Below are 13846 nucleotides of genomic sequence, written 5' to 3'. Positions count from 1 at the left end.
GGGAGGGCTAGGGGTGGGGAGGAGATTGATGGGATTGGGGGAATCACACGGACCCCTCTCCTGACGGGGAATGAGGGCAGATGCCTCCTGGAGCTGTTAAGCTTGCCGCTTGTGCCTGGCACTTGCGAATAGGGAGAAGACGCATCTTGTGGGGCCATCAGGGTGGGGTAATGGAAACAGTCGGCCCTGGTATCAAAGGACCCAGCTTGTAGTTGCAGTGAGGCCACAGCTCTGACCGTCCAGGCCTCAGTGCCCTCGTCTGTCCAGTGGGAGGGACGGCGGAGAGGCCCCGGGGCACTCCCGGGCCAAGTCCTCTGCACCAGTGACCCCCGCCCTGCGCCCGGAGCCTGCCCAGTGAGGAGGCTGCAGATCCTTGGATCCTGTTTCCATGGGGACGGGGGGCGGAGCTTAGCCGGGCAGTGTGAATCCTAGGGGTTGTTCCGCTTCCATCCGCCGCAGTCCGGTGCGAAGATGCTGCCGAACGGTAACGGTGTGGGCATCGAGGCCGGGCCCTTCGCCCTCCCGGAGGGGGGCCACTACGCTATGGAGGTCCGCAACATGAGCCGAGGTAACGCGAGGGTAAAGGCCCGGGTCGGGCCGGGCCGGGCCGGGCGGGAGCCGATGCTCACCACCCTCTCCTCTCCCCCCGCCTCAGCCCCAGCCTTGTCGCTCCCGGCGCTCCGCTCCATCCTGGCCACGGACCGGGACCGGGTCCGGCTCATCGATGTGCGCTCTCGGGAGGAGTCCGCGGCGGGGACCATCCCCGGGGCGCTCAACATCCCGGGTACCGAGGCGGCCACGCCCGAGCCCTACTAGTGCGGGTTGGGGCGGCGCGGTGCAGGGGACGGCTCTGCAACCGAGCGATGTGGGGCGGGGGCCGACGGTGGTGCCCACTGCGGCTGGCATGCGGCGCGGGGGAGGGTGGAGAACGGGATGGTACCCGCAGTAGCCGCGTAATGCGGGGGTGGCTGGGGGGGACTGTGCCAGCAGCAGCCTAGTGGGGGCGGATGAAGTTAGGGACGATGGCAGAGCAGAGGTGGGCAGAGGAGGGAATGTGCCCACCCGGGGTGGGGGGGGGTGAGGGAATCGAGTTCACGAGATAGATAAAAAATAAATAACGCCCGAAGAGATGCGCGCCTCTTTGCTTTTTTCCTAAGGAGCCAGGTATCTATCGCAAGACAGCCTTGGTGCCTGTCTGCAGAGGGAGCCAGTTTTTCATAACGTATGTATGTATGTATGTATACATGTACATACAGAGATGCTCATTCGTGTGTGTAGAGAGAGAGAGAGAAGTATTTTCTTCAGGCCCCACGATCAGGCCCCTCCTGGCTTAGCTCTTTCTTTTCCATTCTCTCCCCATTTCCCCTTCCTTCCCAGTGTCAGAACTGGAGAATGCCCTTCGGATGGAGCCGGCTGATTTCCAGGCTACATACTTTGCCGAGAAGCCAATACCAGAAGAGGAGAACCTAGTCTTTTTCTGCCAGATTGGTAGCAACGAGTGCCATGCCATGCAGACTGCCAGGGAGCTGGAGTATTTGGGGTACGGCAAAAGGGCACAGGAGCATCGGGCTGGTGTTTCCATTCTCCCCCCCTCCCCCTCCCAGTCTCAAGTCATTTTCTTTCCACAGGGCTAATTACGAAGATGCCTACAGGGCATGGCAAGCCAAGGAGGGTTAGTTAGAAGGAAGGAACCCTGAGACCTTCCCTCTGTGACCTTTCTCTATAGGGTACAGTACTGTGCCCCCAAGGTAACCTAATAAAGAGAATAATGGAAAAATCTTTAGATGTTTTTAGTCTGTTATTAAGACGGACCCTTGGTCCTTGATCAACCCTGGTATTAATTGTAAAGTAGACATTACTCTTTCTGCGGTCCAGCTCTGGGCTGTTTGCCTCTTCTTACTTCCTTCATTCCCTCAAATCCACACATATACATGTAAAGTTCCTTGAGAAGTGTGATAATTCTTCCCTAGGCACTGCCCCTCCAATTCTGATTGATTCATCTCCATGGGCTGAAGAAGCAATGGCTTCAGCTAGATACTGATAAAACACATATATGTGTATGTGTGTATATACATGGATATACACATATTGGAATATATGTGTATATTTGGGGTATATGTTATTTGTGTGTGTGTGTGTATGTGTGTGTAGAGGGAGACAGAATTGTTGAGTTGTTTCAGTTGTGTCCAACTCTTTGTGATCCCATTTTGAGATTTTCTTGGCAAAATATTGGAGTGGTTCCTGATTCCAAGCCCAGGACTCTAGCCACTGTGTTACTCACCTGCCTTCCCCCCTTCCCCCCCACTCCTCACTTCTCTCCACATACATATATATGTGTATATATCACTATATCTCTATATGTATGTATATACATACATGTATGTATATGTATGTACATATGACAGCTAGGTGGCACAGTGGATAGAGTGCTGAGTCTGGAGTCAGGAAGATTCTTCTTCCTGATTCAAATCCAGTCTCAGTCATATTAACTGTGTGACCCTGGGCAAATCACTTAACCCTGTTTATCTCAATTCCCTCATCTGTAAAATGAGCCGAAGAAGGAAATGGCAAATGACTGCAGTATCTTTGCCAAGATAACTCCAGATGGGGTGACAAATAGTTGGACACGACTGAAATGAGTGAATAACATCAAAATATGTATGTATGTGTGTGTGTGTGTATATACACATACATACACACGTCTCAAAGGTAACAGGGACCATTACTGAATTTGTGTGGTACCAAAATAGGCCTTGGGTTCCATTAATGCCTCTGAAGTTCAGCACGTATTGTGTGTAATCCAATCCCCAAATTCTTTTGTCTAAACATTTCTTCCTTTTCTATGTAGAAGAGAAGTCTGGGTGAGGGGTGAAGATTCTCCTTTGTCTTATGTTCTTTTTATCTCCTCTCTCTTGCATAATAATCACATTTTTATAGAGTTTTAAGATTTATGCCATGTTCCTCTCACAAAAACCCTATGAAAGATGTTATATGCAAGTATTGTTATCCCTATTTTATGGGTGAGGAAACTGAGACTCTGGAGAGTAGGAGCACAGAGGTAATTAAGTGTGGTTCCGGGACTTGAAGGCTAGAATCTGGTGTTTCTTCCACCACACCCAGACTCTCCTTTATTCTACATCCTCTTCCTCTTTTTCCTTGGTGGACTTTTAAATTCACTGTCTTCCAGTTTTCTCACATTAAGGAAGAAGGTAATTCTACTCCAGTGGACCTTGTCATTTTCCTTGTCACATAACTCTCTTGCCTGTGACTAATCACATTATGTCACAGGATCCCAGATTTAGAACTGAAAGGGACCTCAGAGACTTTTGGGTTCAACACCCTCATTTAACAGATGAGGAAATAGGTTGGGCTAAGTGACTTACACAGTCACAATCTTAAGCCAGAATTTGAGCCAAGGTTTTCAAACTCAATGCTCAGCACACTCTCCATGTACTACATCCATGTCTGGCTTTTCCAGAGATCATAAGACCTTCCTCCCTACCCTTAAGTAAGACAGTTCCTGGCCTGCCCTAAGTAGAGGGTTCTTTAAGCTTGAAATAACTGCAGAGAAGATGCCACAAGTTTCTCTCTGATTTCCTCATTGCTATAACATTCTTCCTGATACCTAATATTGTCTCTTGCTTAAATCCTAGCGTGTTTTCTTACATTCTGCATTCACGATCTGCAAATACTTGCAACCCCTTCTTTTTAATTACCTGTGCATCTTGAGCATGGTTGGAGAAAGTCCCAGAACCAAAGTGATTGGGCCAAAATATTCACATTCCCTAACTATAATTATATCCTTGCCACTGGAAGATAATGTTACTCTCCTCTGTCTTGCAAACAGGCCCCTTTAGCTGTTGCAAATGTTAAAACTCTTCTGTAAATGGTCCTTTCTACCTTCCCTGTGGTGTGTCCATCTCCAATTATCCTGATCCATATCTAGCCACTGGACTCCAGATGGCTCTGGAGGAGGAGAAAGTAAGGCTGGTGACTTTGTACAACCCTCCCTCACTTAAATCCAATTCATTTGCAAGTCATGGTATCACCTTCTTGATGTCACAGTCCCCTTCAAGAATGAAGGACAACCAACAGCAACCTTCCCCATGGGACAATAATGAAAACCATCAGCTCCAAGCTTTCCAGATATAACGTACTTTAACTCTCCACTTCTCCATCTATCCTCGTCTGTTCCAGTTTCCTGAGATTTCCTTTGTGTTTCCCAGATTAGCCCCATATCAACTTACACCTGATTTTTTTGTACTAGCTTCCTAATTGGTTTTATTGTCTCCAAGATCTTCCCATTCTCACCCATCACTGAGATCACTTCCAGACTCATTTTCCTGCAATATCCTTTTCCTATCACTACAGTAGGGGGATGGGAATAAACATATATATAATACCTGTCACGTACCAGGCACTGTGCTAAAAGCTTTTTACAAATATCTCATTTGATCTTAACAATCCTATGAGGTAACTACTATTGTTACACAGGGAAAAAAGGTATAGTTCTATATTGCCTATTGTTTAAAATAATGGCTGATTTTATACATCATTTCAATGTTCGCAAACAACAACTGATTTTCACAATAATGATGTGAGATAAAACTACAAGCATTAGTAACCTTTTTTACGGATGAGAAAACTCAGGCTCACAGGAGGTAAGTGACTTACATGTGGTCATATAATTAGTAGAAAGTATGTGGACGTAGATATGATCCTGGGCTCCATGTCCAGCACTCTTTTCATTGCACCACTCAAGTCTAAATTCCTTAGTCTATTATTCAAAGCCAAATCCATGATTCAGCTCTAACTTCTTTATTCAACCTCATCTCCCATCACTCCCCAACATCAAACCCTCTATTCATACAGTGGCATAGATTTCCTTTCTTTCCCAATTCAATGCCCACTTTTACCTTTGTGCCTTTACACATATAGTTCCCCTTCCTTGGAACACCTCCAGCACCACTTCTCCAGATCCTCTATTATTTTTGCAGCTTACTAAATAATTGTGGAACTGGATCTTGAATTTTAACAAGAAGACTTTACATTCAAAATGAGTGGGTGGAATAAAACTGCTCATATAATTCCACCAAGCTAAATTGCACAGAATTGTAATTGTACAACCCAGGAGGAAGACTTTCAGTGAAGAAGATTGATAATTTATAGGAGCTAATATATCCAAGAAAAATGGCAGCAGTAAAATACCTAATCTCAGCTCTGTACGTACAGATGCATTAAGTATGGATGATAGGTGACCTAAAGATCTTAATGCAGTTGGATAAGTTGGACCAAGTATAAAAGGAAAGATTAAGAGTCTACAGCATGCCAGGTACTGTGCTAAGAGTTGGACAAATATTATCTTATTTGATAATAAGGTATGAATAAGTGAAGGAATGAAAATAGCATTTCCTAAATGCCTTGTTCAGTTACGTTCAATGACTCTATTTGGGGTTTTCTTGGCAAAGATACTAGAGAAGTTTGCCTTTTCTTTCTCCGGCTTATTTTACAGATAAGGAAAATGAGGTAAGCAGGGTTAAGTGACTTGCCCAGGGTCACACAGCTACTAAGTGTCTAAGGTTTTGAACCCATGAAGATGAATCTTCCTGATTTCAGGCTTAGCACTCTATCCACTGTGCCACCTAGCTACCCTTAATATCTGCCAAATACTTTACTAAGTAGTGGTGATACAGTTATGAAATGATAATCCCTGCCCCCAAGGAGCCTACAGTCAATTTATTTTAAAAAGATATTTTGATAACTACTTTTCAGTATCATTGGCTTTCTTTACATTTCCATTCTTGATTTTATGTTAGATAAAGAAGGGAAAGCTGGACCATAATCCAACATAAACCCTAGATTTAGGCACAGCAGATTTCATAGTTTAGAGAAAGAGCAGGACTTCACACCATAAGATTCTACAGCTGCCTCTAGGAGGCATGTAAGATCCCAATTCAACAAATAATTGCAGGAAAGAAGAAAAGGAACTGTGTAAAGAGAATGTGGATAAGAGTAGAGATTGTCTCACATTTGCGTAGTCGCGCCTTCACACACAGCACAAAGTAGTACTTTGTACTGGTACAAAGTAGGCTTTTAATAGATGCTTGTTGATTGATTACTGATTGAGTAATTGGTATTTTAACAGTAACTTCTATGGCCCTGATTTCCTAAAGGCCAGGTGTGTTACATTTCATCTCTCCAGCTGAAAGCAACATCCAATTCAGGAATCCTGGGTTTCAAGGTCACTTGAACTCCACTACCTGTGCTTAACACTCAAAAAGACTAATGAAACAGACCAAAATCTCAAGTTCAATTCTTAGGGCCAACAGGATCTAAAAGACAGTGGGAAATAGCCCTTCTCCAAACACACTCCCAGGTCAGTGTACGGTGTCTAAGGTATCTCAGGAGAACCTTCACCTCTCTAGACAATGCCATAAAAAAAGAGAGCAAGATAATCCTAGTCAGATAGTTTTAAAGACACAATTTTGGCTACACAGCCAGGAGGAAAGAGGTTGTTGTTAACCACATGGTAGAGATATGCAGGATGTCTTTCTCCTAGAAGCATGCCCTTGCCATCTCCCACATGGATACTTCTATCTTTGGTGAGCTGAGTATGTGCCAAAGTTGAGTTGCAATAGTATGTATATAAGTTAATAAGCATTTATTATATACTTCCTACATTTCAGGCACTGTGCTAAGCATCAGTGATTCAAAGAAAATTTAAAAATGATCCCTGCCTTCAAGTTGCTCACATTCAAATAAGGGAACCATGTAAATAATTGTATATGTTTACTGGGAGACTGGCCATTGAGGACCCAATCCTGAGAGTATGTGCAAGGGACCCATATTTACTGAGGCTGCTTCTGGAAGTAACTGATGAGGTGGAAGCAGAAGCTTGGCTCTCCACTTCAAAGCATGCACAGGCATTCTGCGACTGCAGTCTGATGACTGCCTTTTAATAGTCTGCTGAGCCAAGTGAGTACGCATACAAAAATCACTAACTGGTCAAATCACCTTTCATCCCAGCAGTTTTAAAGAGGAATCATTCTACATACATGAAAAAATACATCTTTTATTTCAAATCACCCCCTACAATCACAGACCTAGTCTCTCCAAACTGGGTTCCATGGTAGGAAATAATAGGCTTGTGGTCAGGATACCTTCATCCTTTTCCCCCATGATGGGATTATAAAGAGGGGAGTCTTTCCAAAGACAGACGACCTGAGAGATCATCAGGACACCATCACTTCCCCCAGTTCCCTGGAGATTGAGAGTGGGGTAAGTTAAGGAACTAAGATTTTATGACCTTTATGGAAAAGGCACAGGACCACCCTGATGTTGATTCTTCAATGGGTTTCTTGAACGTTTACCTCCCCACCAAAGTCTCAAATTTCAGGCAATACCCAAGAGACCAAGAACAAGTTGAAGACGGGTAGCTCTTAAAGACATCCTATTGTATATGCGGGATATCCCTACTGGGATATGGTACGCTCTAAGAAGAGGGTTTGGTCTGAGTTCCCAAGCATTTTTTCAAATGAAAGCCATCTCAGTGTTGTGTCTGTCCACCAGTGACTTTGTCTCCTGACTTTACTTCCCTCTGTTCATGGACCTGGACTCTGGGGCAGAACCCTTATGCTGGGAGTATCCCAAGGGCTAGTTGTATCTGAACTAAGCTTCAGATGATCCAAGCTGGTGACTTTCTACAGTCTGAAAACAGAAGCTAGGGGTCAGAGCCCATGAAGTGGGAATCTCTCCACTGATTAGAGAGCTGCTAGGGAGACAGCTGGACAGAAGGTGGAGCCTGCTGACCCCAAATGCTCCAGCCCTACTCAGAGCCCTTCCCCTTCCCCAAGGCCAGCATGTGCCTCAAATGCATAGGTTTTGCGTTGTGGGGTATGACAGTGTTAAGAGTCTGGGATTCTCCAGGTGGCAAACTGTGTCGGCTCCAGGGTCCAGCCCCTTCCTGATCTGGGAGTGGGGTCTCCAAGCAACTGAGAGGCCTGGAAGTAGAGGCTGGGGATAAGGGGGAAGGAGAGATATTGGGAAGCAGGCTTCCATCCCCACCCCCAGTACAGGTCTGGGTCCTCCTGATGACTTGAGCCTCTGTCCTCTGCCTCTCTCATGCTAATGCAACAGCAGCATCAAAGGAAAGGCTACCTCCATTCCTCCAGGTGGAACGGGAAGCACGGGTCCCTTGGACTCCCTCTCTAGGTGTTCTATCAAGTCTGCCAGGCTGTGGGCACGGGTTTGCTGGAGCTACATGGATCTTGCTACCCAGTGTGCTAGGCATCTTGGCAAACTGTGTCTTGGGGGTACTACAGGTACAGATTTGATCTACTGAATTTGGACCAAGTTCAACCTCCTTAAATATTGTTAATGTAGAGGACATGACTGGGTTCTATCTTGTGATTACTTTGTCATTTGATTCAAGGTTTGTCCCTTTCCCATCTAACACCAGTTCCACCCTGGTGGATGACCACATATGGACAATAGCAAAGAAACCCCTTTATCTAAATCATAGCAAAACAAAGTCAGAGAAGGTGTTGTCCTGTAAATCCCATCTTCTACAGAAAGTCTCTCCCAACTCCTCTTCATTCTAGTGCCTTCCTCCTTAAAATTATTTCCTATTTATTCTACATATAGCTTGTTTTTACTCATTTCTTTTCTTGTTGTCTCCCCCATTAGATGGTGAGCTCCTAGGTCTTCTTTTTGCCTTTTTTTTTTTTTTTTTTGTATTCCCCAGCACTTATTAAATGCGTGACAATAGCAGGCATTTAATAAATGTTTAAGGACTAACTGATTTTCCCAGAGCAACTCCAGGTGGGGCCAATGAGTCAAAGTGTGAAAATGGCTAGCATGAATCAGGCTCCACGGGTGCACAGAGTGCAGAAGGCTATTACAATTCTTAGAGCAATGAAAGTAAGGGAGGAGGAGCCAGACACAAAACATATTGTTTAATTGAAGGTACCTGAATAGATGTTAAGGGTAAAAGGGCAAAATAAAAGATAACTGAGTGTTTTGGGTAGTGGATAGGAAGATGGGGGTGCCAAAAACAGAAATAGAAGAAAGGCAAGATTTTGGGAGAGAAGGATAGGTTGAGTTTTAGTGTAGGGGTGCTTCTGAAAAGGGTTAGGTAGAATGATCTAGTAAGAAATTGACAGTATGGCATCTTTGAGAAGGCTGCTAGGAATCATTTTCCTAGAGATAATAATTAAATCTATGGAAATGGATGAGAACATCAAGGCAGAGAGTAGGGATGGAAGAGAAGAGGATTTAGAATGAAATTTAGGGAGTGGAAGAAAAATGAGCTAATTAAAGGGATAGAGAGGAGTGGTCAGAAATAGGAAAGTATCTATGGGCTATAAACCTTTCCAAAGAGTCTGGCTTTATGCTAAATACCAGTGAGCAAATACCAACAAAAAGAAAGTCAGTCCCTGCCCTTAAGGGAGCTCAAGAGTTGGAGAGGGGATGGGGGTAAGAAGGTATTCAGGGGATGCTAGGTTGGTTCAAATAGGAACAGCCAGGAGGAGATTGAAGAATGACTACCCTGAGCTCCTTCCCAAAATGGAGCTCCTTGAAAGGAATTCATCAAGGGGAGAAAGAGGTCTGCATGGGAGAAGGAAGTTGGGGAATGAGAAGGCCCCAGGCACTAAGGAAAGTTCCAGTGTAGGAAGACAGCTACTTCGTGGCAAAGTGCAGAGACTCACAAAGCTCTGAGAATCACAGCTATGAGGTGAATGAACTACAGAAACTACAGAAGGAAGCCCAAGAAAGGCTAGTGTCGACAAAGAGCGAGTAGTTAAAAGTGTGAAATTATTCAAAGCCCTCAGGAAAGTTTAGAACTCAAAAAACGCGTTCGGATTTGTAGATAAGGCTGTACTTAGTGACCCTGGAGATAACAGTTTCAGAGGAGTGGTGGGATAGAAGCCAGATAATGAAAAACTGAGTGGGTGGAGGGACACAGAGAAGAGGAGGCAGGCAGTATAGAGTAATATTTTCAGAAGTTTGGCAGGGGAGGGAGGGAGGGAAGGAGAGAGAGACATTAAGAGAGCAGAAGTTTAGTGAAAAGCTCATAGGATGACAGATTTAGACCTGAAAAGGATCTTGGAGATAATCTAATCTAACTCATTTTACAGATTAGGAAACTACAGGCCCAGATTGACTTTGATTTGATCAAGGTCATACAAGTAATGTAACAGAACTAGGATTTATACCCACATCATTTGACTTAAGATCCAGTCTTCTTTTTGCTGCAGTACAGTACTCCAGGGAGACCTGAGCAAGTTTACAGGCAGAAAGAAAGGAGCCTTTAGAGAGAGAAAAACTAAGATACAAGATTCATTTGCCACCACTCCCCTGTCAGGGGCCACAAGTGGGAGGATGAAATGAGATAATGATATATGTAAAAGTGCTTTGCAAACTTTCAAGTGCTATATAAATGCTAGAGGTTATTATTATTTATCAACGTTCTTCTTAAAACAAGGAAACCAGAACTTTAAATACAGCTCAAGATTTTATCAGCTTTTTGGTTGCTATATCACACAACTGACTCCTATTGAGCTTTCAGGCCACTAAAATTCCCAGTTCTTTTTCAGATGAGCTGTTTATCTGTACATCCCCTATCTTGTACTTCAAAGCTGATTTCTTTGAACCTAAGTCTAAGAATTTACATTCATCCCTGTAGAATTTTATCTTAGTGGATTCATTCTAGTCTGTCAAGAGCCTTTAAAAATTTTTGTATCAACAAAAATATACCTTCTTTGTCTTCTACCTCCTCATATGCCTATTGAGAAAGAAAGAAAAAAAAACCTATTACAAAAGCTGGCATATATAGTCCTCTAAAGTGTGCAGTCTGGTTTTCAAATATTATCTCATTTGATCCTGATAAGAAGCCTGGGGGGGGGGGTAGGTGCTAATATTGTCACCCCTCACCCCCCATTTTACAGATGAAGAAACTGAAGCTGACAGAAAGGTTAAGTGTCTTACTCAGGGTCACAAAGCTAGTGAATGTCTGAGGCTGTGTTCAAAATCATGTTTTCTTGAATCTAGGGTCAGCTCTCCAACCACTGTGCCATTCCTGTATTGGGCATGTCCACAAAATATGACTTCATCTGCACCTCTCTGTTATGAAGTGGTTAGTGTGTTTCTTCATGAGTTCTCCAGAGTCATGGCTGGTCATTGCGTTGATGAGATTTTCTAAGTCTCTCAAAGTTGTCTGTCTTTGTAATATTATTGTTATTAATTATTTGTATTGTTTAGGGCAGATAGGTAGTGTGGCAGATAGAGTGCCAGGCCTGGAATTAGGAAGATCTGAGTATAAATCCTATCTTCAGACACTTATTAACTCTATAACCCTTTTGCAAATCATACCATTGGCCGTTTGCCTCAGCTTTCTCAACTGTAAAATAAAGATATCTATCTCACAAGGTTGTAAATGTTTAGCTATATAAATGCTTATTTCCATTTTCCCTACTTAGATTAGTTCAGAAGAAGTTGAATTATCAGCTGTTCCCCAATCCCTTTCCTTTCTTTTGTATAGACTTCTATTTAATAATACTCTGATTACAAGAGATAATTTCCCCCTCCTTTCTCTCCCTTTTTTCCTCCAAGTACATCCCCTCCCCTCTCTTTTCATTCGTCCTTTAAGATAATCAAAATATAATAATCACTTCCAGGCCCTCAGTCTATTTACATCCCACTATGACCCCAGATGAGTTCTGAAAGGATACATATATCATCTCCATATGATTGTTTGCTAATATTTAGCTCTGATTTTCTTGCCTCCCATGTTTGCACTTCGAAGTCTATATGTAGCTCTATTCTTTTCATCAAGTATACTTGGAAGTCTTCTGCTTCATCAAAGATCCCCTGTAACATTACACTTAGTATTGCTGGGTAATTTACTCTTGGTTATGAGCCGATAGCCTTTGCCTTCTGGAATACCATATTCCAAGCTCTCTGCTCCTTTATATTGGCAGTTGCTAAATCATGTGTGATTCTGACAGGTTCCTTGGTACTCAAATTATTTTTTTTCTGGCTGCTTGAAGCATTTTGTTTTCCTTTGATCTGGGCTGGATTTTTATTATAATGTTCCTGGGAGTTTTCATTTTGGGTTTCACAAGGTGAGCAATGGATTCTACTTCTACTTTGTCCTCTGAATCTAAGGGATGAGTCGTTTTCTTTTATGATTTTTTCCAACCTCTTTTTTTGTTTTGTTTTGTTCATGGCTTTCAGGTAGTCCAATGATTCTTAAAGTATCTTTCCTTGATCTGTTTTTCATGTCAGTTGTTTTTACTATGAGATACCTTATATTTTCTTCTATTGTTTCCAGTCTTTTGACTTTGTTTTAAAATTTCTTGTTACTCTCTGGAATCATTGACTTCTATTTAGTCCATTCTAATTTTCAGGAAGTTTGTTGTTTGAGTAAGGCTTTATATATCTCTTTTGCCAAGTTGTTAATTCCTTTTCCAATTCTTTCTTGCATAACTCTCATTTCTTTTCCAGTTTTTCCCTCATTGGTACTCTCATTTCATTTATACAAATCTTTTAAAACTTTTTTTAAAAGACTCTTACTTCATCTCTTTCATGAATTCTAGTTGAACTTGTGCCCGCAACATGTTTTTCTTGAAGGCTTTGCTTGCAGATGTTTGGGAGTTATTCTCTCTGGAGTTGTGTCTTGAGCAACCCAGTAGCTTTTCATGGTGGGACTCTAGTTTTGTTTGCTCATTTGTACAGTCTGTTTCCTGACTTTGGACTTTATGTTTGGGACAAGCTCTGAGGACTTCTAGAGGTAACGTTTGCACTGACCTTTTGTCCTCTAGATTTCTGCTGCTGTCTTTTTGGGGTACTGAGTATTGTGTTATTCCAGGATCTCTGGGGTAGCTCATGCTGGGAACCTGCAAGCTTTCAGTGCTCCCAAACAAGGTCTCATCCTGGGCAAAGCCATCAGACTTCAGCTCTTTAAGTTCTTGACTTAAGTTGGGTCAGATCAACATACTTGTGAACTTGGCCCACACTGAAGTTCCAGTAGACTGCTGCTGAACTCGTTTACTACAAGCCATCTGGAAGACACTGTTGGTTTAGAGTGACAACCTGTAGGCTCCCCTTTGTTCTACGATTCCTTCCCTATTGATTCCTCTATAGATTTCAGACTGGACTAAGACCTGGAACTGAGTCCTCTCTCTTTTCCTAGGATCAGTCACATAGCTTATTTCTGAACAAGCTCCGTGCTCAGTACACAGCCTAGCATCATTCCTGGAGAGACCTTATTTCCAGTGTCAGCAGACTTTCTCTTTTGCCTCACTATGCTGACCTGGGCTGGAGATATTATTCACTTTGACTTTTTCTTGGATTTCCTAATCAGGATTTGGTCTGCTACACTTTCTAGATCTGTTTGGAGGACTTGTGGGGTAAAGCTCAACTCTTCTTCCTTTACTTCCTGCTATCTTGTCATTCCCTGCGTTTTCACTCACTTTCCCCCATGCCTGAAATTCTCTTTCTTTTCCTCCTGTCAAGATCCCTTTGGATCCTGACTCTATCACCCACAATATTTTCTATCTGTCCCAAATTCTGGTCACCTGCAAATTGAATAAGCATATATCATCTGTGCTTGTCCAAATCATTAATGAAAAAAATGTTAAATACCACACGGCCATGGAGAGATCCCTGGTACATTCCACTGAATATATCCTGCCACTTTGGCATGAATCATTAAGTACATTTTGAGTCTGACCTTCAAACTAGTTCTGAAGCTCTCTGTATCTAATCCATCTCTCTATATCCTCCACTGTAACAGTATATAACTGGAAAGAAGATTGGCAGAAATTAGGCATAGACCAACACCTTA

General features: G+C 43.1%; 1 protein-coding gene across 2 annotated transcripts; it reads left to right on the top strand.

Annotated features, from left to right (window-relative positions):
- The first annotated feature begins 336 nt into the window (after positions 1-336).
- On the top strand, positions 337-1779 carry TSTD1 (thiosulfate sulfurtransferase like domain containing 1). 2 transcript variants are annotated; one of them, XM_072643971.1, is made up of 4 exons: positions 337-568; positions 656-784; positions 1378-1540; positions 1629-1779. In XM_072643971.1, exons 1-4 carry the CDS (start codon positions 472-474, stop codon positions 1675-1677), a joined length of 438 nt encoding a protein of 145 aa, XP_072500072.1. In that variant the 5' UTR covers positions 337-471; the 3' UTR covers positions 1678-1779. The 2 variants fall into 2 exon arrangements, with proteins under 2 accessions (XP_072500072.1, XP_072500071.1); XM_072643970.1 differs by having other exon boundaries at positions 337-784.
- Positions 1780-13846: the final 12067 nt, after the last annotated feature.

This window comes from Notamacropus eugenii, chromosome 2 (genome assembly GCF_028372415.1).
Source record: "Notamacropus eugenii isolate mMacEug1 chromosome 2, mMacEug1.pri_v2, whole genome shotgun sequence".
NCBI classification, from domain to species: Eukaryota; Metazoa; Chordata; class Mammalia; order Diprotodontia; family Macropodidae; genus Notamacropus; species Notamacropus eugenii.
The sequence above is the reverse complement of the archived record's forward strand: the minus strand, read 5'-3'. Positions and strand labels throughout refer to the sequence as shown.

Excerpts from the sequence above, each read along its gene's own strand:
- TSTD1 (XM_072643970.1), top strand. The coding sequence starts at position 472 with ATGCTGCCGAACGGTAACGGTGTGGGCATCGAGGCCGGGCCCTTCGCC. Across the intron at positions 785-1,377 it reads CGGGGCGCTCAACATCCCGG|TGTCAGAACTGGAGAATGCC; the intron begins GTACCGAGGCGG and ends CTTCCTTCCCAG. Across the intron at positions 1,541-1,628 it reads AGGGAGCTGGAGTATTTGGG|GGCTAATTACGAAGATGCCT; the intron begins GTACGGCAAAAG and ends TTCTTTCCACAG.